Genomic DNA, 25929 nt, shown 5'->3' with positions numbered 1-25929 from the left:
TTTTTTTACAATTTTTTTTTACAATTTTTTTAATGGGGGGGGGGGGGGGTCTTGGATTGTCAGTGTGTTTTTTTTATTTACATTTTTATTATTAAAAATATATATATTTATTGACATTTTGTTTTCTTTTTTTATTCAGCCCTGTTGGGGGGTCTTTGGTGAGATATTAGGGGTCTTAACAGAACTCTGACATCTCCCCTTTAAGACAGAGCAAGGTTCCCCAGTCCCTTTCTCAGCAGCCTCAGCTAAAATGAATGGAGAGAAGCTCCTCTCCATTCATAAACTGAAGCATCGTAAACACAGGTTTACGATGCTCAGTTATGTGAATGGACAGAGTCAGTGATCACTGACTCTGTTCATTCTGAAAAGGTAGGAGCTGGATTTTAGCGGCTCCTACCTCTGCTCTCCATCCTGACAAATTGAGGGGAGAGAGCAGCACGGAGGGGGGAAAGCAGCACGGAGGGGGGGGGGAGCAACACGGAGGATGGAGGGGGGAAGAGCAGCACAGAGCATGGAGGGGGAAGACAGCACGGAGGACAGAGGGGGGAAAACAACACGGAGCACAGAGGGGGAAGACCGCACGGAGGGGGAAGACAGCATGGAGGGGGAATACAGCACGGAGGGGAGAAGACAGCACAGAGGGGAGAAGACAGCACAGAGGGGAGAAGACAGCACAGAGGGGAGAAGACAGCACAGAGGGGGGAAGACAGCACGGAGGGGGAATACAGCACGGAAGGGAGAAGACAGCACAGCACAGAGGGGGGAAGACAGCACGGAGGACGGAGGGGGGAAGACAGCACGGAGGGGGGAAGACAGCACGGAGGGGGACAGTCAGCGGTGATCGGTGCGGCTTTGGGGGGAGTTACAAGCACCGATCACCGCTGTATAACTTTAACCAAAACAGCTGAAAAGGATGCAGATCAGTGCTTGCAACTCCCCTGCTGCACTGATCACCCCTGACTGCCCAAGTATCGAGTGAAGCATCGGCGCATTACCCTGAGTACAAGTACTCAGGGAAATGCTCAGTATCGATACCGATACTAGTATCGGTATCGGGACATCCCTAGTTGAGACCCATAAAAAGTCAGATAGCTAACTTTTATAACAGACTTGTTTGCTGGGGGTTTCTTCAATTTCTTTGGTCTTAAAATCAAATTTACACGTAGAGCAAGTTTACTAAATATATTTGTGTTGCTCTGGGTGAGGTCTCACCATCCCTACATTTTATGACAAGTTAAAAATACTCATTATGGGATTTTGAAGACAACCTGTCTAAATTGGCCCTAGTATGTGAATGCATGAATGTGAGTTAGGGACTTTAGATTGTAAGCTCCTTGAGGGCAGGGACTGATATGAATATGCAATGTATATGTAAAGCACTGCATGAATTGACAGTGCTATATACGTGACTGAAATAAATTATAAATAAATAAAACCAGATGTGATCTTAATTATAATCTGACATTTGGTCACCTTCAAAATCCTATTATGAGTATTTTTTAACTTTCCAACTAAAAGTTTATTGGAGCTGTGAACTGCTTTAAACTCTGCAGTAGCAAATTAAAATATTTTATCGACTTGAAAATGAAAACATGTAGTGCGTATATTTAAGAACTCATGTAAACTTCCATGTTATTATACATTTATCGTAATTTTGGTTTGGCAGGTATAATGGATGAGCCGATGATGGAGTTTGCAATGCCGGGGATGGCAGGTGTATAAATAGTGATAATCCATATACTGCCTAAATTATAATATCATCTTTCATAACTCTATCATTCTCTATATGGCCTGTACCAATATATTTTAGCATTCCACATTCTTTAATAATTCTGTCTGTACCAATATATCTTCGCCCATACTCTACAGTCCATATACTGGTTGTACTGATATATTTTCCTCCCCCATACTCTATGGTCTATATATACACAGTGCTAATAAATCCTCCTTCACACTCTACATTCTATATACTGACTGTACCAATATATATATATATATATATATATATATATATATATACACTAACTATACTGATATATCCTCCTCTTCTGCACTCTGCATTCTATATTGACTGTATCATTATATCCTTTTCCTCCTTCATACTCTACATTCTGTATACTGGCAGTACTGGTATATTCTCTTCCTCCCCCTCTGCACTCTATATTCTATATGCTAACAGTACCAATATATCCTTATCCCCTGCACTCTATATTCTATATACTGACTGTATCAATTTACATACTAAATATATATATATATATATATATATATATATATATATATATATCTTCCTGCTTCTCCTCACACACTCTACATTCTGCATACTGACTATAGTGATATATTCTCCACCACATTCTACATTCTATATACTGATTGTACAGATATTTTCTTCTCAACACTACATCCACTGCTTCTACATCAGCTTGGGCTGCCACTTACATTAGGGTGACCAGACACCCCCGGTTTCCAGGGACAGTCCCTGGATTGGGGACACTGTCCCCGGATCAAGTCTGTCCCCGGTTTTGTCCCCTGATTGGATTTGAACAGGGACTGGGGCAATTTCAAAGACAGTCAGTGTAGAATTAAAGAAAAAGAATCTGAATTACACAACCCGGCTCTGCCGCTCCTACTAGGGTTTTTTTTAGTTTTTTTCATTATCTGTGCTCCTTTCTGATGATCATGTACTGGTTGGAGCAGAGGGAATATTTCTTCAGTTTTGGGTGCATGGCCATTCAGCTCCGCTCGCATGTTTTTCTGCCTTGGCTCAAGTTCCGGCCAGCCACCTGCCTGTTTATCTCCTTGCCTTCCCTGGAGGAGTGATCTTCCTGCGCTCCCCACCCAGTAGTAGCTGGGGCTTGGAGAGTAATGCCGCGTACACACGATCATTTTTCGGCATGAAAAAGGCGTTTTTAGCATGTCCAAAAAACAATGTTTTTCCAACTTCATCATTAAAAAACATGTTGCCCACACACCATCGTTTAAAAAAAATGATGAACAAAGCGCGGAGACGTACAACACGTACGACAGCACTCTAAAGGGGAAGTTCTATTCGCATTTGGGCTGCTTTTAGCTGATTCCTTGTTAATAAAAGATGATTCGCACTTTTTTGTCTGTTACAGCGTGATGAATGTGCTTACTCCATTATGAATGGTTGTTTAACCAGAACGAGCGCTCCCGTCTCATAACTTCCTTCTGAGCATGCGCGGGTTTAAAACGTTGTTTTTGCCCACACACGATCATTTTTAACAACACCAAAAACGACATTTTAAAAAACGACGTGAAAAAATGCAGCATGTTCGAATTTTTTTTGGTCGTTTTTCAGAAGCAGAAAAACGATGTGAAGTAAAAAAAATAAAAATATGTCCCCGGATTTCATTTTAAAAATATGGTCACCTTAACTTATCTCACCTTCTTCAGAGTGGGTTTCACTATGACTCTCTTATTGGTGAGAAAGACACCTTCTTATCTATGTGTAGCCACCTCATCATTCTTTGATGGCAATCTGACACTGTAAGTCTGGCCCAGCTTCCATCTGTACTCACTTCATTTACCACCACAAGAACTTTTATAGCACCACTGGATTCAACAGACACACAGATGATTCACCTCTTCCTGCTGACAACGCCTTAATGTGCAAGACAACATCCTGTCCAACAGTACACCTGGGAGCCAGAAATCTTGTTGATTGATAGTCAGACTCGGGCTTGCCTCGCAGCATCCATAGGCTTGGTTTACTTACCTTGTCCCTGGATCCAGCGATGCCACCGCGCAATGTGAGCGAGCGGGTGCTCGCTCGATTCACACAGTGCCTCTGTGTGCCGCCGATCTTCATTCCCTGCGATGTTACGATGCACGGGAGCGTAGAACGGCGCCAAATTCAAAAACGTAAACAAACACATTACATACAGTATACTGTAATCTTATAGGTTACAGTACTGTATGTAAAAAATAATACACACCCCTTGTCCCCTAGTGGTCTGCCCAGTGCCCTACATGTACTTTTATATAATAAAAACTGTTCTTTCTGCCTGCAAACTGTAGATTGTCCATAGCAACCAAAAGTGTCCCTTTATGTCAAAAATGGTTTTAGAGCAGCTAGAAAACAGCGATAATAAATTATAATCACTTGCAGAATTGTACGATAGCGATTTGTGGGGAAATTCGTCATAAAAAAATAAAAGTAATGACAGCGACAATTCTGCAACTGAGCACATTTCTGTGATTTTGAGTTGATTACATTATTGAATAATTTTTATTATAATTATATTAATATTTGTTATAATTATTTATAATTATTTATTATATTATAATTTATAATTTTGTTTTTAAAAAAAATTCATACCCGGGATGCCTACTAGACTCTTGTTTGGTCAGATTTAAGTGAGTTATTCCTAAGAATTATAGGCCTACAGTATAAAACGCCAAATTTCCTTGCAAATAATTGTACCGCTTTCAGCACCTTTTTTCTGAAAGAATCATACCGCCAGGGAGGTTAATAAATTCAGATTTTCAGACTAATGCATTTTTTAACGAAACAAAATAAATAAAAGCGAATTTCGTGAGTAACTAAATAAATAAATTTTTCGGACGAAAATGAAATTCCAAAAACAAAATATTTCAGTGTGCATATGTCTAGACTGATTCCCCTATATAGGACTTTAGGGCCAGATTCACATAGAACTGCGGCGGCGTAACGTATCGTAGATACTTAACACCACCGCGAGTTTTCATCGCAAGTGCCTGATTCACCAAGCACTTGCATGAAAACTTACGCCGGCGGCCTCCGGCGTAAGCCCGCGTAATTCAAAGGGGCGTGTGCCATTTAAATTAAGCGCGCTCCCGCGCTGGACCTACTGCGCATGCTCCATTTTGAAATTCCCGCCGTGCTTTGCGCGAAGTGACGTCATTTTTTCGAACGGCGACATGCGTAGCGTACTTTCGTATTCCCGGACGTCTTACGCAAGAACAAAAATTTTTAAAATTTCGACGCGGCAACGACGGCCGTACTTTAAACAGCCCATACGTGGGCTGTGTAAAGTTAGGTCAGGTAAAATGACGACTAAAATTGCGACGGGAAACTAGACTAGCGACGATGTACCGAACGCGGAAAACCGTTGTGGATCGCCGTAAAACCTCATTTGCATACCCGACGCTGGAATACAATGCGAACTCCACCCAGCGGCGGCCGCGGTACTGCATCCTAAGATCCGACAGTGTAAAACAATTACACCTGTCGGATCTTAGGGCTATCTATGCGTAACTGATTCTATGAATCAGTCGCATAGATACTCTGAGAGATACGACGGAGTATCTGAGATACTCCGTCGTATCTGAGATACTCCGTCGTATCTTAGATACTCCGTCGTATCTCTGCTGTGAATCTGGCCCTTAGTTATCACTAGAGGGATCATCAGCAGGAGGAAGGAAGTCCTGATTCCCTTATATCATGGGTGCTCAACCTGTGGCTCTCCAGCTGTTTCAGAACTACAATTCCCATGAGGCATTGCAAGCTACTGACTGTTACAAGCATGACTCCCAAAGGCAGAGGCATGATGGGACTTGAAGTTCTGCAACAGCTGGAGAGCCACAGGTTGAGCACCCATGCCTTATATAGATCTTTAGTTATCATTATAGGGATCACCATTAGGAGGAAGGAGATTCTTTTTGCTCTAAATAGATATTTAGTTATCACTAGAGGGATTACGAGTAGGAGGAAGGAGGTTCTGATTCCCCTATATAGATCTTTATATCACTGGAGGGATCATCAACTGGAGCAAAGAGATCCTAATTCCTCTAGATAGATCTTTAGTTATCACTAGAGGGATCACCAACAGGATAAAAGAGGTCCTGATTCCCGAAAATAGCCGGAGTAGGACTCGGCTATACGGCGCCTGCGCACAGACATCGGAGCTGACTGCGCAGGCGCCGTGAAGAGCCAAGTCCTATTTCGGCTATTTTCGGGAAGCGTGACGCGCCAGAGCCGCCCGTCAATCACGTTCCCTCTGCATAGGAACGCCCATTCCCCGCGGGGAGTCTGAAACTTAACTACGCGATTAAACTGTGAGTATGGCGCCCCAAAAAAAAATAAAGGCATACTGTAGCTCTTTTTTTTAGGGTGAACCCCCGCTTTAAAGCGATTGTATACCCTCCCTTACTATCAGAACATATTACATGTTTTTAAAGACCATACAGTTATACATCGATTGAGCGCTATGTGTATATCCACAATGTTTGTCTTACTGTGATAATGGAGATCTTGTGAAGAGCAATTTGTGTGGTAAGTCTGCGCCATCACAGTTGTGGTCTTCCGCGTTTAAATTTGTATTTCCGCCCACAGTTTTTTCTGGTCTGTGTAATCCCGCGCGTGTGCAGTAAGGTCACTATATTCAAGCCTCTTCTTGGCTTCCGTCCCTCAGTTACACTTGCGCGCCCTTCTTTCTCTCTTGTCATCTGTGACGTTAGATCACGTGCTAACTATCATGCTCTTGGATATGGACGAACCATCGCGGGATGTTGGGGCTGACGTCTATATGAGGAAATGACGCAGCCCCGACATAAACAAGGAATTTATCTGGCAGAGGCTTTGCTTGCCGGAATGGACGGGGATCTGGTGCATGCGCGCTAAACGTCCGCACTCTGTAAAGTAGCGATAACTTCAGAATTACACAGGTAAATAAAAAAAGGCTCATAGCAAACGATTTATAATAATGGCATGCAAAAATAACTGTAAAGTCAAAATTTTGACTATATAACCGCTTTAAAGTGGAGTTCCACCCATAAATATAACATTACATCAGTAGTTTTAAAAAAATGTCATTAGTCCTTTACGGGAATTTTTTTTTTTTTTAGATGCCTTCAAAGTGTTGTTGCTAGGCAGAATAGTTAATCTTCCCACTTCCTGCACCTAGGTGCTTAATGATTCCTAACCTACACTGCACAGACTCCTGGGAATGTAGTGGGTGTAACTTTCCAGGAGTCTGTGCACTCCCCAGTCTCAAAGAATCATGTGACTTGGACAGCACAGGTGCTAAAACCTGATCTGACACTGCTTGTGCAGCACTGAGCATGTGCGAGATCTGCAAGGCTGAAATCCAGGAAGTCATACAGTCTGGCTTCATGATGCCCACACTTAAGATGGCCCCAGTCAATTTCTATTTTATAAAGTGTCTAAATGCTGTAACAACCTAACAAAACGGACCTTAGTTTACAGACTAACTTTACTAGAATACATTAAGCTTGTGTATTACAGGGGTATTTATATTCAAAAAGTGAAATTGTGGCCGGAACTCCGCTTTAAGTTATCATTGTAGGGATCACCAATGGGAGGAAGGAGATCTTGATTCTCCTATACAGATATTTAGTTATAACTAGAGGGATTGCCAGTAGGAGGAAGGAGGTCCTGATTCTCCTATATAGATATTTAGTTATAACTAGAGGGATTACCAGTAGGAGGAAGGAGGTCCTGATTCCCCTATATAGATTTTTATATCACTAGAGGGATCACCAACAGGAGCAAAGAGATCCTAATTCCTCTATATAGATCTTTAGTTATCACTAGAGGGATCACCAACAGGATACAAGAGGTCCTGATTCCCCTATATAGATCTTAAGTTATCATTGTAGGAATCACCATTAGGAGGAAGGAGATCCTGATTCTCCTATATAGATATTTAGTTAGACCTCATTACTGTGTCCAGTTCTGGAGGCCTCATCTACATAAAGATATTGATGAGATAGAATGAGTCAGTAGTCGAGCAACAAACATTTTGAAAAGTCTGAGGGTTAAAACATATCAGACTGCGGGAACCTAAAAAGTACTGCCTTAAAGAAAGAAAGGAAAGGGGAGACGTGATTGAAATCTTTAAATACGTGAAAGGTGTAAATAAGGTTCAGGAAGGCAGACTTTTCAATATAAAGCCAAGTTCAAGAACATCGGGACATGACCTCAAGCTAGCAGGAGGAAAGATCAAAACTACCGTATTTATCGGGGTATACCACGCGCCGGCGTATAATGCGCACAACAAGCTTAGAAAGGTAGTTTAAGGAAAAAACGTAATTTTTTTCCCTGCGTCCATCGGCGGCCATGTCCGGCGTCCGTCTGCGGCCTTGCGCGGGGTCCGTCCAGCCTTGTGGGTGTCCGTCTGTGGCTTCCTTGCGTGGGGTCTGTCCAGCCTTGTGGGTGTCCGTCTGCGGCTTCCTTGCGCGGGGTCCATCCAGCCTTGTGGGTGTCCGTCTGCAGCTTTGGAGGTGTCCATCTGCTGCCTCCATCCAGGTGTCTGTCTCCATCCAGCGTGTCCGTCTGCGAGTCCATCCGCACATTGCCCGGGGTTGCAGCGGTGTCTGTTTTTGGATTTGGCGCCTCGGCCGAGCCGAGAGGAGCAGGATTTCCTGTGTGTTTGGCTCCTCTCGGCTTCTCTCGGCTCCTCTTGCGTGGCTGCGGGCAGAGCCGAGCGTGCAGTACACTGGGCTCGGCTCGGCTCTAGGCTGCGGCGGGGGGAGCCGAGCGTGGCCGAGCCTAGCCGAGTGCGGAGTACACTCGGCTCGGCTCTAGGCTGCGGCGCTCAGAGACACAGAGACAGCAGGGATCGGCGTATATCGCGCACCCACGATTTTCCCCTGATTTTAAGGGGAAAAAAGTGCACGTTATACGCCGATAAATACTGTACGGTAATCTTAGAACGTATTATATTACGGAAAGAGTAATTGATGTTTGGGACAGACTTCAGCAGAGGTAGTAAGTCAGTCAACAGTAGGGGAATTTAAACATGCTTGGGACAAACATAGACCTACACTATAAAGTATTGGGACGCCTGCCTTTACACGCACAAGATTTTTATTGCCATCCCAGTCTTAGTCTGTAGGATTCAATATTGAGTTGGCCCGCCCTTTGCAGCTATAACAGCTTCAACTCTTCTGGGAAGGCTGTCCACAAGGTTTAGGAGTGTGTCTATAGGAATGTTTGACCATTCTTCCAGAAGTGCATTTGTGAGGTCAGGCACTGATGTTGGACAAAAAGGCCTGGCTCCCAGTCTCTACTCTGATTCCCAAAGGTGTTCTATCAGGTTGAGGTCTGTGCAGGCCAGTCAAGTTCCTCCACCCCAAACTCACTCATCCATGTCTTTATGGACCTTGCTTTGTGCACTGGTGTACAGTCATATTGGAACAGGAAGGTGCCGTCCTCAAACTGTTCCCACAAAGTTGGGAGCATGAAATTGTCCAAAATGTCTTGATATGCTGACGCCTTAAGAGTTCCCTTCACTGGAACCAAGCCCAACACATGAAATACAACCCCACACCATAATCCCCCCTCCACCAAATGATTTGGACCAGTGCACAAAGCAAGGTTCATAAAGACATGGATGCGCAAGTTTGGGGTGGAGGAACTTGACCGGCCTGCACAGAGTCCTGACCCCAACCTGATAGAACACCTTTGGGATGAATTATAGAGGAGACTGCGAGCCAGGCCTTCTTGTCCACATCAGTGCCTGACCTCACAAATGCGCTTCTGGAAGAATGGTCAAACATTCCCATAGACACACCCTTTCACAGTGCCGTGACTTGAAAGTCGCGTGATTTTGCGGGTGCGATTTTTCCATGATTTCAGTGAATGCCTGTGTAAACTTGAGGTCTATGGACCTCAACTCACATCAAAGTCAGACCAAAGTAGTGCAGGGACTACTTTGAAGTCTGTGTGACTTGAAGTCACACGGATATAAATGGTTATAATTGGGAATCATGGGGTACGACTGTCATGTGACTGATGTCCAAAGTTGCAGGAAAAGTCGCACAAGTGTGAAAGGGGCCTAAACCTTGTGGACAGCCTTCCCAGAAGAGTTGAAGCTGTTACTGTAAAGCTGCAAAGGGTGGGCCAACTCAATATTGAACCCTACAGAATAAGATTGGGATGTCATTAAAGTTCATGTTCGTGTAAAGGCAGGCGTCTCAATACTTTTGACAATAATGTGTATATTCTGACTACGAAAAAAATAAAGATAAAAAGTGGGCGGACTTGATAGACCATTTGATCTTTTTCTATTGTCATTCTCTTATATTTCTCAAAGCCCATCTGCATTTTTGGTACTTCAGGGCTCCATCAGAGACCTACTGCCTACAAAACTTACCCTCTTGTAAAGTGATAAGCAGGTGCTCAGCTTTGACCAATTGTGCAATTCCTCTGGTTTACTATAGGAGAATGAAGGTTAAAGCTGGAGCTCCTAGACATCCAGCAGGACCTACACTCCTGTCTACTTTGCCTAGTTGATACTCCAGCTCTGATATTTACCACTTCGGCCCCGGACCATTTGGGTGGTCAAAGACCAGGCCACTTTTTGCGATTCGGCACTGCGTCGCTTTAACTGACAATTGCGCGGTCGTGCGATGTGGCTCCCAAACAAAATTGACGTCCTTTTTTCCCCACAAATAGAGCTTTCTTTTGGTGGTATTTGATCACCTTTGCGGTTTGAATTTTTTGCGCTATAAACAAAAATAGAGAGACAATTTTTAAAAAAAATGCAATATTTTTTACTTTTTGCTATAATAAATATCCCCAAAAAATATATAAACATTTTTTTTTCCTCGGTTTAGGCCGATACGTATTCTTCTACATATTTTTGGTAAAAAAAGTCGAAATAAGCGTTTATTGATTGGTTTACGCAAAAGTTATAGCGTTTACAAAATAGGGGATAGTTTTATGGCATTTTTATAAAAAAAATTTTACCAGAAATGGCGGCGATCAGTGATTTTTTTCGTGACTACGACATTATGGCGGACACATCCGACACTTTTGACACATTTTTGGGACCATTGTCATTTTCACAGCGATCAGTGCTATAAAAATGCTGTGAAAATGACACTGGCAGTGAAGGGGTTAACCACTAGGTGGGGCTGTAGGGGTTAAGTGTTGACTGCCTTGTGTTTCTAACTGTAGGGGGGATGGGCTATGTGTCACATGACACTGATCTCCGCTCCGAGTACACGGACCCGGGATCAGTGTCATTCTCACTAGGCAGAGCAAGGAGATGCTTGTTTTCACAAACATCTCCCCGCTCTATACTTCCGTGGAACGATGGTGGGGATCCCCATGGCGATCGAGTCCGCGGGATCCACGGTCCGACTCACGGGGAAGGTAGCAGGGTCACGAGCGTGCCGCCGGTGGTGCGCTTGCGACCACACGACAGGCGTTTAAAAGGCCACGTACTGGTACGTGATGATGCCTGTCCGTGGCATTCTGCCAACGTATATACAGTGGGCGGTTAAGGTACATGCACATTTTGTGAAGAAACAAAAACAACCAACAGAGATGCAAGTTTTCAGTTTGGATCGGACCTTCACTTTACTTTACGGATAGAGATAATAAAGAAGAAAAACATTTAGGAAACATATTTATCAGTGGAGAAAAAAATAATGATCTAGAATTATTTTAATTGTCCTCAGGGAGTACTATAGCTTTCATATCTAATTTTCAGTTAAAATTTGCAAAAGTTTCAATACAAATCTCAAGGAATATGTGGCTTTCTTGTAGGTTACACAGACTATCACGCACTTATTCAGCCTGAATCTGTGGAATATGAAGGTAAGTATTTTATTTCCTTTGAAAGAAGCTTGTTGTGAGGCGAACTGACTACACAGACAGGATTCGTAATCTGTAAATCATCTTTTTCCGCAATTTTTTATCTTCTTGATTTTTTGCTGCAATTTTCTAATTACATTTTTTCCTCTCTACATAGTATTCTGAGCTCTGAACAAACCCTTCTCATACCCTACTTTAAGAACATCAAAATATGTTGTAGTCAATTATCACTTTCCCAAAGACTTTGGGCCAGATCCACAACCAGTGGGCGCAACGTAACTTTTGTGATTTAAGTTACACCGCCGCAAATTACACAAGTTAGTGCCCGCTCCACAAAGCACTTACCTGGAAATTTGCAGCGGTGTAACTTAAATCCGTCCGGCGCAAGGCGGGCCAATTCAAATGGGGCGAGTCCCATTTAAATTAGGCGCGCTCCCGCGCCGGACGTACTGCGCATGCTCCCGACGCTATTTTCCCGACGTGCTTTGCGCGAAGTTACGTTGCGCCGAGTTTTGTGAATCGCGACGTGTAAAAAAGAGATGCGGCGGGAAAAAAAAAAATAAAAAAAAAAATTTGACAGCGACGCGGGAAAGACGGGTATACTTTTACATGGTGTACTAACTTTACACTTTGTAAAAGTAGCCCTATCTTTGCGACGGCAAACTAACACTTACGGCGACTTAACGAAGGGAAAAAGCTTTGTGGATCTCCGTAAGTGCTAATTTGCATACCCGACGCTGGATTACGACGAGACATGCCCCCAGCGGCGGCCGCGGTACTGCATTCTAAGATTCGACAGTGTAAGTCCATTACACCTGTCGGATCTTAGGACTAGCTATGCGTAACTGATTCTATGAATCAGCCGCATAGTTAGAAACAGGGATACGACGGCGTATCAGCAGATACACCGTCGTATCCCTTTTGTGGATCTGGCCCTTTGTTCCTGTTGAAAACATACAAAAGCGAATACAATAATTATGCGCTGCTAAATTAAAGATGTGCGAAACAAAAAATAAATAAAAGTCAGAGTCAGGTGGTTGGAAACTAGAATAGTTCTAGAATCCTACAAATTAAAAAGAGGAGAATTAAAAAAATCTATATTCTATTTACCTTACTAAAAATACAAATGTATCCTTTCCAACACACGGATATACTGACTATACCACTATAGCCTCTCCAACACCCCATGTTCTATATACTGACTGTACTGACATATCCTCCTCCTCCACACTCTACATTCTATATACTGACTGTACTGACATATCCTCCTCCTCCACACTCTACATTCTATATACTGACTGTACTGATATATCCTCCTCCTCCACACTCTACATTCTATATACTGACTGTACTGATATATCCTCCTCCTCCGCAATCTACATTCTATATACTGACTGTACTGATATATCCTCCTCCTCCTCCACACTCTACATTCTATATACTGACTGTACTGATATATCCTCCTCCTCCACACTCTACATTCTATATACTGACTGTACTGATATATCCTCCTCCTCCACACTCTACATTCTATATACTGACTGTACTGATATATCCTCCTCCTCCTCCTCCACACTCTACATTCTATATACTGACTGTACTGATATATCCTCCTCCTCCTCTTCCACACTCTACATTCTATATACTGACTGTACTGATATATCCTCCTCCTCCACACTCTACATTCTATATACTGACTGTACTGATATATCCTCCTCCTCCTCCATACTCTACATTCTATATACTGACTGTACTGATATATCCTCCTCCACACTCTACATTCTATATACTGTCTGTACTGATATATCCTCCTCCTCCGCAATCTACATTCTATATACTGACTGTACTGATATATCCTCCTCCTCCTCCACACTCTACATTCTATATACTGACTGTACTGATATATCCTCCTCCTCCACACTCTACATTCTATATACTGACTGTACTGATATATCCTCCTCCTCCACACTCTACATTCTATATACTGACTGTACTGATATATCCTCCTCCTCCACACTCTACATTCTATATACTGACTGTACTGATATATCCTCCTCCTCCTCCACACTCTACATTCTATATACTGACTGTACTGATATATCCTCCTCCTCTTCCACACTCTACATTCTATATACTGACTGTACTGATCTATCCTCCTCCGCACTCTACATTCTATATACTGACTGTACTGATATATCCTCCTCCTCCTCCTCCACACTCTACATTCTATATACTGACTGTACTGATCTATCCTCCTCCTCCTCCGCACTCTACATTCTATATACTGACTGTACTGATATATCCTCCTCCTCCTCCACACTCTACATTCTATATACTGACTGTACTGATATATCCTCCTCCTCCTCCACACTCTACATTCTATATACTGACTGTACTGATATATCCTCCTCCGCACTCTACATTCTATATACTGACTGTACTGATATATCCTCCTCCGCACTCTACATTCTATATACTGACTGTACTGATATATCCTCCTCCTCCACACTCTACATTCTATATACTGACTGTACTGATCTATCCTCCTCCTCCTCCGCACTCTACATTCTATATACTGACTGTACTGATATATCCTCCTCCTCCTCCACACTCTACATTCTATATACTGACTGTACTGATCTATCCTCCTCCTCCTCCACACTCTACATTCTATATACTGACTGTACTGATATATCCTCCTCCTCCACACTCTACATTCTATATACTGACTGTACTGATCTATCCTCCTCCTCCTCCACACTCTACATTCTATATACTGACTGTACTGATATATCCTCCTCCTCCACACTCTACATTCTATATACTGACTGTACTGATATATCCTCCTCCGCACTCTACATTCTATATACTGACTGTACTGATATATCCTCCTCCACACTCTACATTCTATATACTGTCTGTACTGATATATCCTCCTCCTCCTCCACACTCTACATTCTATATACTGACTGTACTGATATATCCTCCTCCTCCACACTCTACATTCTATATACTGACTGTACTGATATATCCTCCTCCTCCACACTCTACATTCTATATACTGACTGTACTGATATATCCTCCTCCTCCACACTCTACATTCTATATACTGACTGTACTGATATATCCTCCTCCTCCTCCACACTCTACATTCTATATACTGACTGTACTGATATATCCTCCTCCTCCTCCACACTCTACATTCTATATACTGACTGTACTGATATATCCTCCTCCTCCACACTCTACATTCTATATACTGACTGTACTGATATATCCTCCTCCTCCTCCACACTCTACATTCTATATACTGACTGTACTGATATATCCTCCTCCACACTCTACATTCTATATACTGACTGTACTGATATATCCTCCTCCTCCTCCACACTCTACATTCTATATACTGACTGTACTGATATATCCTCCTCCTCCACACTCTACATTCTATATACTGACTGTACTGATATATCCTCCTCCTCCTCCACACTCTACATTCTATATACTGACTGTACTGATATATCCTCCTCCTCCTCCACACTATACATTCTATATACTGACTGTACTGATATATCCTCCTCCTCCTCCACACTCTACATTCTATATACTGACTGTACTGATATATCCTCCTCCTCCACACTCTACATTCTATATACTGACTGTACTGATATATCCTCCTCCTCCTCCACACTCTACATTCTATATACTGACTGTACTGATATATCCTCCTCCTCCACACTCTACATTCTATATACTGACTGTACTGATATATCCTCCTCCTCCTCCACACTCTACATTCTATATACTGACTGTACTGATATATCCTCCTCCTCCTCCACACTCTACATTCTATATACTGACTGTACTGATATATCCTCCTCCTCCACACTCTACATTCTATATACTGACTGTACTGATATATCCTCCTCCTCCTCCACACTCTACATTCTATATACTGACTGTACTGATATATCCTCCTCCTCCACACTCTACATTCTATATACTGACTGTACTGATATATCCTCCTCCTCCTCCACACTCTACATTCTATATACTGACTGTACTGATATATCCTCCTCCACACTCTACATTCTATATACTGACTGTACTGATATATCCTCATCCTCCACACTCTACATTCTATATACTGACTGTACTGATATATCCTCCTCCTCCTCCACACTCTACATTCTATATACTGACTGTACTGATATATCCTCCTCCTCCTCCACACTCTACATTCTATATACTGACTGTACTGATATATCCTCCTCCTCCTCCACACTCTACATTCTATATACTGACTGTACTGATATATCCTCCTCCGCACTCTACATTCTATATACTGACTGTACTGATATCTCCTCCTCCTCCTCCACACTCTACATTCTATATACTGACTGTACTGATATATCCTCCTCCTCCTCCTCCTCTTCCACACTCTACATTCTATATACTGACTGTATCGTTATATCATCCTCCTCCTCGCTACATTCTATATACTGACTGTATGGATATATCTTCTTCCTTCTCTGTCTATCCTTTATCCTTCCATCCTTTACACTGTCCTTTCCATTATGTATCTATAAGCTTTGATCTAATTTTTTACCCTTATATTTATAGCAGCACCTGGTGTCATGAACATTGTTAACTACGATGATCCGGCAGAAATTGAAGAGAGCGATGTGGATTCTGTTAATAAACCTCGAGATTACTTTCCTGAAACGTGGCTTTGGAAAATTCATCTAATTCCGTGAGTACCTTGTTTATTAATGTTACATTATATAGAAGGTGTGTTGTCTGTGATTTTTATTCTTAGGTCTCTGTTTTTACAACAAGATGTAAATTGGCTTATAACACTCACTTTTTTACCCTGAAAATAGAGGGTAAACTGTGCCTGCGTGTTATACGCAGGGGGCTGTGGAATTTTTTCCCTAAAACTTCCATCTTAAAGTTATGGTGCGTGTTATACGCCTGTGCGTGTTATATGCCAATAAATACGGTAATTAAGACTTGGTATGCAGAGACAGGCAGAGTGCCTGTCGCTGTACACAGTGTAGCAGAGTGGCTTCTTTGCTGCTGCTAACTTGTCACTGTCACTTGTTGTTAAAGACGCTGTCGGCTTCACAGTCAACAACCTCCTAGCAACCAGCAATGCTGCAGTGGATGGAGCATAATGGGAAAGCCAACTACCAGCTCAGACAAAATTTAAACATAGCGCCTGGTCATCAGGAGCAGGGCGCTACAAGCGTATAAGTTATAGCATCTACAAAATAGAGGATAGATTTTTGGCATTTTTATTACTATTATTTTTGTTACTAGAAATGGTGGCAATCTGTGATTTTTATCGGGACTGCGACATTATGGCGGACACATCGGACCCTTTTTACTAATTTTTGGGACCATTGGCATTTATACAGCTATATAAATGCACTGATTATTGTGTAAATGTCATTGGCAGGGAAGAGGTTAACACTAGGGAGGATCAAGGGGTTAACTCTGTGTCCCTAGTGTGTGTTCTAACTGTAGGGGGATGGGACTGACTATAGGAGATGACAGATCGTGGTTCCTAGCTATTAGTAACTCACGATCTGCCTCTCCTCTCAGAACAGGGATTTGTGTGTTTACACAAACACGTCCCTGTTCTGCCTCTCATGCCCACTTGTGACTGGCAGTCATCGCGACTTCTGGTTCCCAAACATCGGCACCCACGCAGTGCAGCGGGCGCGCGCACGTGCCTGCTATGTGGCTTAAAGGAGCTGACGTACAGCTACAATGGCTTGTGCAATCGTGCCAACCTGCTGCAGTATAATGACGGCAGCAGGTCGGCAAATGGTTAAAACACTGGGGTTGATTTATTAAAACTGGAGAGTGCAAAATCTGGTGAAGCTCTGTATAGTAGCCAATCAGCTTCCAGGTTCTTTTGTCAAAGATCAATTGAACAAGCTGAAATTAGAAGCTGGTTGGCTACCATGCACAGCTGCATCACATTTTGCACTTCCTAGATTTAGTAAATCAACTCCACTGTGACCAGAGCAATGTAATGTTAACATAGTAACATTGTACTGAAGTGATCAGTACTTATTTTTTACATATTATGGCTGCTTATAGCAGTGAATTTAATTGCTATAAGCAAGCAATTGATTCATTCCATTTGTTTTGTTGTGATTATCTGTGATTGGCCAAAGCCAATCTAATTTTACAAATGGGCTATGGTTGGCCCTGTCTGTACCATGTGATCCCTGTGACCAATGACAGCTAGCAACACAATTACACAATGGATGCATGAAAGGAAGCCATACATTGTTTACAATTGTCATGTGATCTGCTATGATTGGTCACAGTGGTCACATGGTACCGGCAGTGGGCCAGTACACTGATCAGTCATCAGCTGTGTCCCATGGACACAGCCCGTGACAGGCCACGCCACAGTGAGGTGTGATCCAAGAGAACGTCATATGACATCCTCCCGGATCGTTGAAAGTTCTGCCTGGCCGTCATTTTGCTATAGTCTGGGCGGAAACTGGTTAAACACTGTTTATAAATTCCACTGATTATCTTGAACAACTGAAAAAACTATAGGCAAGGGGTGCTCAATGTGGCACGCGGGGGCCTCTGATATGGCCTGCGACTTCATGCCCTGGGATGACGGGTCAGTAAGCCCAGATCGCAGGTTGCCGACCCGCCATTCCTAAGCATTGGTGTGCATGGAGCCAGCGCCAGCAGCGTAGGAAGCAGGAGCCACGTAAGCTGATGCTTCTTCTGTAGCACCAGCTCCTATTCCAGGCGGAGTGATTCCAAGTTCATTTCTCAGCAGCCTAGTAATGCCAGCAGAGGCTGGAAGAGAAAAAGGTCAGTTTATTAAAGTGGGATTCCACCCGCGATTTATTTATTTTTTTTAAAGTCAGCAGCTACAAACACCGTAGCTGCTGACTTTTAATAAGGATACTTACCTGTCCTAGGCGCCTGCGATGATGCCCCCCCCGATCCCTCGATCATTGCAGGTCCAGTGCCGCCATCTTCACTAAGGGAAATAGGCAGTGAAGCCTCGCGGCTTCACTGCCCGTTTCCTACTGCGCATGCTTGAGTCTCGCACCGATTTGTGAATGGGCGGCTGCTCTCTGGGATTACACACAGTTCCCAGAAGGCAGCGCGCCCCATTCACCAGAAGACAACGCGAGGAGGATGCAAAAAGAAAGTCTCATATTTATTGTATTTTGTAGTTCTTCTGGGTCCTCTGAAATTCCAGTCACCGTACCGGACACCATCACTGAGTGGAGCGCCCAGATGTTCTGTGTCGGTAATCGTGGTTTGGGTCTGTCTGCTCCGGAATCTCTCACCGTCTTCATGCCATTCTTTAATGAACTCCAACTGCCCTTCTCTATAATACGTGGTGAGAAACTGCAGGTCAATGCTTCGCTGTTCAACTACATGAGCGAGGAAATGATGGTAAATTGGCACTGTAGATTCCAAAACCAATTGTGTAATGTTAGTAAAGATATTAATCAGCTTTTTGTTTATGTGTTCATCATTTGGAAGAAAATAAAATGTCCCACAACCTCCTTAGAACTTAAATTGGAAGTAAACCCATCAAAATACAGTTGCCATGCCGGGAATGTAACTGTCACATTGCTTGTGCTCTCAACCAAACTGTCTATCCAATGTCTGCTGTCATAACTGATCATGCTAGTTGAAGATCAAACAGAGGCCAAGATGGCAGCTTCCTTGGCTGAAAACGATAGGAGGGTTTACTTCCACTATAACAGGAGGTAAAGCTCAGTTCCTGTTCAGTAATTTCAACATTTAACGCATCACACATTTTGCAGTTGAGTGATCATGAAACACTTGCCATATTACATAGTTACATAGTTAGTCAGGTTGAAAAAAGACACAAGTCCATCCAGTTCAACCACAAAAAATAAAAAAGCAAAATAAAAAACACAGTAAAATCCTATACACCCAACTCCATACCCACAGTTGATCCAGAGGAAGGCAAAAAACCCCAGCAGAGCATGATCCAATTTGCTACAGCAGGGGAAAAAATTCCTTCCTGATCCCCCGAGAGGCAATCGGATTTACCCTGGATCAACTTTACCTACAAATCTTAGTACTCAGTTATATTCTGTACATTTAGGAAACAATCCAGGCCTTTCTTAAAGCAATCTACTGAGCTGGCCAGAACCACCTCTGGAGGGAGTCTGTTCCACATTTTCACAGCTCTTACTGTGAAGAAACCTTTCCATATTTGGAGGTGAAATCTCTTTTCCTCTAGACGTAAAGAGTGCCCCCTTGTCCTCAGTGTTGACCGTAAAGTGAATAATTCAACACCAAGTTCACTGTATGGACCTCTTATATATTTGTACATGTTGATCATATCCCCCCTAATTCTCCTCTTCTCAAGAGTGAATAAATGTAGTTCTTCTAATCTTTCCTCATAGCTGAGCTCCTCCATGCCTCTTATCAGACCTGAACAGTTCAGATATTAAACCTGAACTGCAGCCAAACCGCTGAAGATGAAATATATAAATGAGGACTGTTGATCCAGTCCTGAGATTTACACAGCACAGCCACATCTGGCACAGTAGGGGACTAGTTCCATTACAGGTCTTCTCTCTCCTTGGGGAGAAGGGGACCAGGGCTGAGACAAGGCCATCCAGCACCTAGGGCAAAGATGACAAACTGCCCAGAGCAACTTCCCTCCTGCCCACCCCTTGTACTGGCCCTGTCTGTGACTGCACAGTGAAATGAGAAACAGCAGACTGATGAGTTCAATATTTTGTAACTTTGCTCTCTCCTCCTATCAGCGTGTCTCTTGTTAGCATATGAGCACTACTTTTTGTACTTCTGTACATGAACTGTAATAAGCTCATCTCTGTTGTGCATGGACTGCAATAAGCTGATCTCTGTTGTACATGGACTGCAATAAGCTGATGTCAAGTCAAATTCAAGGGCCAAATCCTCAAAAGAGATACAACGGCGTATTTACTGATACGCCGTCGTATCCCTGTTTCTAACTATGGAACTGATCCACAGAATCAGTTTTCCATAGTTAGGCAGAAGATCCGACATGTGTAAGGGACTTACACTGCCGGATCTTAGGATGCAGTACCGCATCCGCCGCTGGGGGCATTTTGTGTCGAAATGCCGCCTCGGGTATGCAAATTAGCACTTACGGAGATCCACGAAGCTTTTCAGCTTCGTTTTTTCTCCGTAAGTTTTAGTTTGCAAACGCAAAATTAGGGCTGCTTTTACAAAGTGTAAAGTTAGTACACCATGTAAAAGCAGACCCTTCTGTCCAGCGACGCGATTTTTTTTTTGTTTCGAATTTTTTTTTTTTCGCCGTATCTTTTTTTTTTTTCGACGCAACTTTATTGACCCGTCGCAATCCACAAAGCTCGGCGTAACGTAATTTTGCGCTATGCACGTCGGGAAAATGACGTCACGAGCATGCGCAGTACGGCCGGCGCGGGAGCGCGCCTCATTTAAATGGGAATCGCCCCCATTTGAAGAGGAACGCCTTGCGCCGGCGGAATTTAAGTTACACCGCTGCAAATTCCCAGGTAAGTGCTTTGTGGATCGTGCACTAACTTTGGAAATTTGCGGCGGTGTAACTTAAATGTAAAAAGTTAAGTTACGCCGCCTGGCTGGGGATTTGGCCCCGAGTTCTTATGCTAGTTATTATTTTAAACACAATTAGGCCAGCCATATTTATTTATTTATTTATAAAAATGCTTATTGAGAGCGGAGTCATTACCCAAGGGCTTCGATGCGCTCATAGAACCAACACATTCATATACAGAAAAAAAGATCTCTCATTCCAGTGGACAGTAACAATCATAATCATAAAACTAGGGTTGTCCCGATACCACTTTTTTAGGACTGAGTACAAGTACCGATACTTTTTTTCAAGTAGTCGCCGATACCGAATACCGATACTTTTTTTAAATGTGTCCCCAAATGCAGCCATATCCCCCCACAAATGCAGCCATGTCCCCCCCATATGCAGCCATGTCCCCCCACAAATGCAGCCATGTCCCCCCACATATGCAGCCATGTCCCCCCACATATGCAGCCATGTCCCCCCACATATGCAGCCATGTCCCCCCACATATGCAGCCATGTCCCCCCACAAATGCAGCCATGTCCCCCCACATATGCAGCCATGTCCCCCCACATATGCAGCCATGTCCCCCCACATATGCAGCCATGTCCCCCCAGCCATGTCCCCCACATATGCAGCCATGTCCCTCCAGCCATTTCCCCCATACCTTTGCCGGAGAGTAAGACTTGACAAGCTGTGAGGCGGGCGGCGGCGGAGACAGGCAAAGAGTCGCTGATTGCTGCCATTACTAGTAAAAAAAAAATATGTCCCCAGATTTCTTTTTAAAAATCTAGTCACCTTACTATAGGGGCAGAGAGTGCCAGCAGGGGACTCCAAAAGAAGAGGTAAGGGACCGCTCTGTGTCATAATATTTCACAGAGCAGGTACATATAACATCTTTTTTTAAACAAAATAAATATCCTTTAATATCACTTTAAAGTAGCTGGCATTTTTCTTGCCTCTGCGGGTGCGTTTACGTGGTAGTGTACACTCCAGGGAGACAAAAATAACCAGGCAAGATCTATTAAGGCTCACCTTACCAGGGCATACAGCCATTATAAGCTGGAGGGGTTAAATAAGTCCGGCAGAGGTGCTGCAGGAACAGGAAGATGAGGGTTGCATTGATAAAAGCACACAGGATTGTGACAGGGATCTGCAGAGGAAAGGATTGAAGGAAAGAGAGAGGATTGAGAAATCTAGCTGGCAAAAATCCCCAAGCCAGGCAATTCTAGTACAAATAGGCTTAGTGGAATTGCTATGCAAATCTTAACTACCGCTGAGAGTAAAACCCAGTAAATCCCAGTCTGTAGTAACCAATGCATTATCGGCCGCCTCCCCCCTTTCCCTGAGCCCAGCTCATCCGTCCATCACAGCTCTGTTACCTTATCTGTTGAGTATCCCCAAGCTAGGTGTCTCACCTTGACCGTGCACCCTCCAGTGTATGGAGAAAATCACAGCATTCATTTGAATAATATTGGACAGATCACGATCACCCATCCAATCCCGAGCAAGGGGGAGTGTCTATACGCGCGGGAACACTACAGCTATTCAAATGAAAGCTGTGATGTTCCCGCACGCCGTTTAACCCATGCGGCGGCGGCGCGATGCGGCGGCTTTCGATTCGGCAGCGCGATGCGGCAGCGGTGGCGGCGGCGGGGGGGGGGAGAGAAAGTATTCTATTTAGGTATCGGGGGTATTTGCGCGAGTACAAGTACTCCCGCAAATACTCGGTATCGGTCCCGATACCGATACTGGTATCGGTATTGGGACAACCCTACATAAAACCATATAACAAAATTTAAAAAGACTAAAATAATACTAATATCTGACCCTAAATAGGGCCATCCATTTGAGAAAATAAAAAAGGTTTTAAAAACTTCCTGAACTTTAATAAATCTTTTTCAAGTCTCATATATAGAGGTAAAGAATTCCAAAATATTGATCCTTGTACATCCAATGTCCTCCCTCCGCATTTTGTTTTCCTAAATTTAGGAACAATCAAATTAGCCTGATTAGCAGATCTCTAAGATCTGCTAGGAACGTAGTAAGTGAATTTTTCTTGCAGGTACCCTGGCCCTTTCCCATGGATGGCTTTGTGGACAATACAGCCCACTTTAAACAAAACCCGTTCGGTAACCGGTAGCCAATGCAGGGCTTTCAAAGATGGTGTAATATGGTCCCGGCGACCCACACCCGTTAATAACCTAGCTGCAGCGTTTTGAATCAGCTGGAACTTGTGCAAGAGGGTTTTTGGAAGCCCCATATATAAAGCATTACAATAGTCCAGCCGACTGCCAATAAAAGCATTGACCATGGGGACAATGGGCCAGATTCACAGAGCAGATACGACGGCGTATCTCCTGATACGCCGTCGTATCTGTTGTTCTATCTATGCGACTGATTCATAGAATCAGTTACGCATAGATAGCCATAAGATCCGACAGGTGTAATTGTTTTACACTGTCGGATCTTAAGATGCAATACCGCGGCCGCCGCTGGGGGGAGTTTGCGTTGTAAACCAGCGTTGGGTATGCAAATTAGGAGTTACGGCGATTCCCGACGGTTTTTCACGTTCGCTACGTCGCCGCTAGTCTAGTTTCCCGTCGCAAAGTTAGTCGTTTTTTTGTTGTGCCTTAACTTTACACAGCAATCGTATTGCTGTATAAAGTATGGCCGTCGTTCCCGCTTCGAAATTTAAAAAATAACGTCTTTTGCGTAAGCCGGCCGAGAATACGGAATTACGCGCGTCGCCGTTCGAAAAAATGACGTCACGGCGCGCAAAGCACGGCGGGAGTTCGGAAACGGAGCATGCGCGGTAGGTCCGGCGCGGGAGCGCGCCTAATTTAAATGGCACACGCACATTTAAATTGGCCCGCCTTGCGCCGGAGGCCGCCGGCATAGGTTTTCATCGCAAGTGCTTGGTGAATCAGGCACTTGCGATGAAAAATTGCGGCGGTGTAACGTATCTACGATACGTTACGCCGCCGCTGCCCTACGTGAATCTGGCCCTTTATCCGCTTCGTCAATAAAATGAAATGTAGAACGCAGAAGTTTCAGTTGGTAGTAACACGAACTTACCACCTGATTTACCTGCGCCTTCAATGTCAGTTTGGAATCCAAAATAATTCCCAAGTCCCGGACCTGGGTAACCGGAGACGGAGATAGAATAAACGAGACCGGCCAGGCGGGAAAATCAATCAAGCTGGTTTTGCTCTGATTACTTATGATAATACATTCCGTTTTGGAGCCATTAAGTTTTAAATAATTGGCTCCCATCCAGGACTGTATTTCCTCTAAGCAGGATGCCAGATCCACCTGGACTTCCTCATTCTTGGGCAGCTTAAAGTAAATCTGCGTGCCATCTGCATAGACGTGAAAGCTGAGGTTATGGCGCCGGATGATATACAGCAGTGGCGTTATATAGATATTAAACAGGATCGGCGATAAAGCCGAACCCTGAGGGACCCCGCAAGACAGGGGACTATCAGATGAGTAATATGTCCCCAGTCTTACCCTCTGAACCCTATTCCGCAGGAATGAGGCCATCCATGTCAGCGCCATATCCTCAAGCCCTGCCACAGACACCAGCCTCTCCAACAATCTGGCATGATCAATGGTATCAAATGCAGCCGACAGATCCAACAGTACTAACGTAAGAGGCCTCATTGCTGTCCAAGGCCCAGAGGCAATCGTCCTTAACTTTAATCAGAGCAGTCTCTGTACCTCTACCGAGACGGAATCCAGACTGGTACCCTTTAAACATTTTATTAGACTCCAAGTGTGGCTGGAGTTGCCACACAACGGATCCGTAGATGGAGCAAATTTCTTTCTTGCAACCACGAAAATCAGGGAAGAAAATCTCTTGATTCCCCCATCAACACAGTCAAGGGGAATCCCACCCATGGAGCCATTGTGTTCTCCCTGCAGGAGGGGGAGCAGTCCCGGCATAGAACACAGTGATTACTATGAGTGGCTTTAATAGAAATAAACTCCGACAGGCTGGTTGTACCCAAGTTGATGAATCAATCAATTTGGATACATTCAGCTTGCCCATACATAGTTCAAATCTCGGCTGGTCCCTTCTGAACTGGCTGAGATTTGAACCATTAATGGTCGGCTTTATTATACACTGAGTTTTAATGAGCATAGCAGTGGCGGCTGATGCTCAATTTTCCTGGCCAACCAGCCAGACAACCCCCCCCCCCCATGCTCACTCGATCGATTGCCACTTCCCCCATCACTTGATTGCTGCATCGCTCGCCCGGCGCCCATCAGCCCCGCACTTACCCCATCCAGGTTGCGGCTCCAGCAGCTCCCCCTTGCGTCTCTTCCCAAGTCCCAGCGGTCGCTTCTCCTCCCGGTCAGTTTAGGATTTAGGACTCACGACCAATCAGGTCTTAGGACTCCTGGTCAATTGGGGCTCAGAAACCCACTTCCTGATTGGCCGGGTGGAGGAACAGAAAGACAGCGGATATTAATGTCACAAAATTGGGTGGGTTTCGGGCAGCCCGAGCCCACCCTTTTTTGAAGCCAATTAGAGCCTCAGACTTGAATCATGTGCTTGAAAAAACAAATAAAACATCGAAATTCATGCGTTTGGCTCACTGCAGGTAGATTAGGGGCTGGGTCCATGGATTGGGGGGCGCCCGTGCACCCTACATGCTGCATTGTTTGATGTGTCTTTTATCTGCCTGACATTCAGCTTTAACAATTAGAAATAAGCTCTTATATGAAGGAAATTACTGTATACATTGTAATT

At 43.9% G+C, this 25929-nt stretch overlaps 1 protein-coding gene across 11 annotated transcripts in view; it reads left to right on the top strand.

The window, feature by feature from the left end:
• Nucleotides 1-25929, top strand: part of LOC120946805 (alpha-2-macroglobulin-like protein 1) — a 224004-nt gene that overhangs the window by 139036 nt on the left and 59039 nt on the right. For 5 of the 11 annotated variants that reach the window (XM_040361517.1, XM_040361514.1, XM_040361515.1 and 2 more), the window contains exons 20-21: nt 16193-16322; nt 18793-19018. In XM_040361517.1, the coding sequence (XP_040217451.1) occupies nt 16193-16322; nt 18793-19018 (356 nt within the window). Of the gene's footprint in view, nt 1-1666; nt 1715-11521; nt 11573-16192; nt 16323-18792; nt 19019-25929 lie in introns of all 11 variants that reach the window. The other 6 variants (XM_040361516.1, XM_040361521.1, XM_040361523.1 and 3 more) reach the window with 5 other exon arrangements.

This window comes from Rana temporaria, chromosome 8, assembly GCF_905171775.1.
Source record: "Rana temporaria chromosome 8, aRanTem1.1, whole genome shotgun sequence".
NCBI lineage: Eukaryota > Metazoa > Chordata > Amphibia > Anura > Ranidae > Rana > Rana temporaria.
Note: the sequence above shows the minus strand (reverse complement) of the source record. Positions and strands in the feature narration are given on the sequence as shown.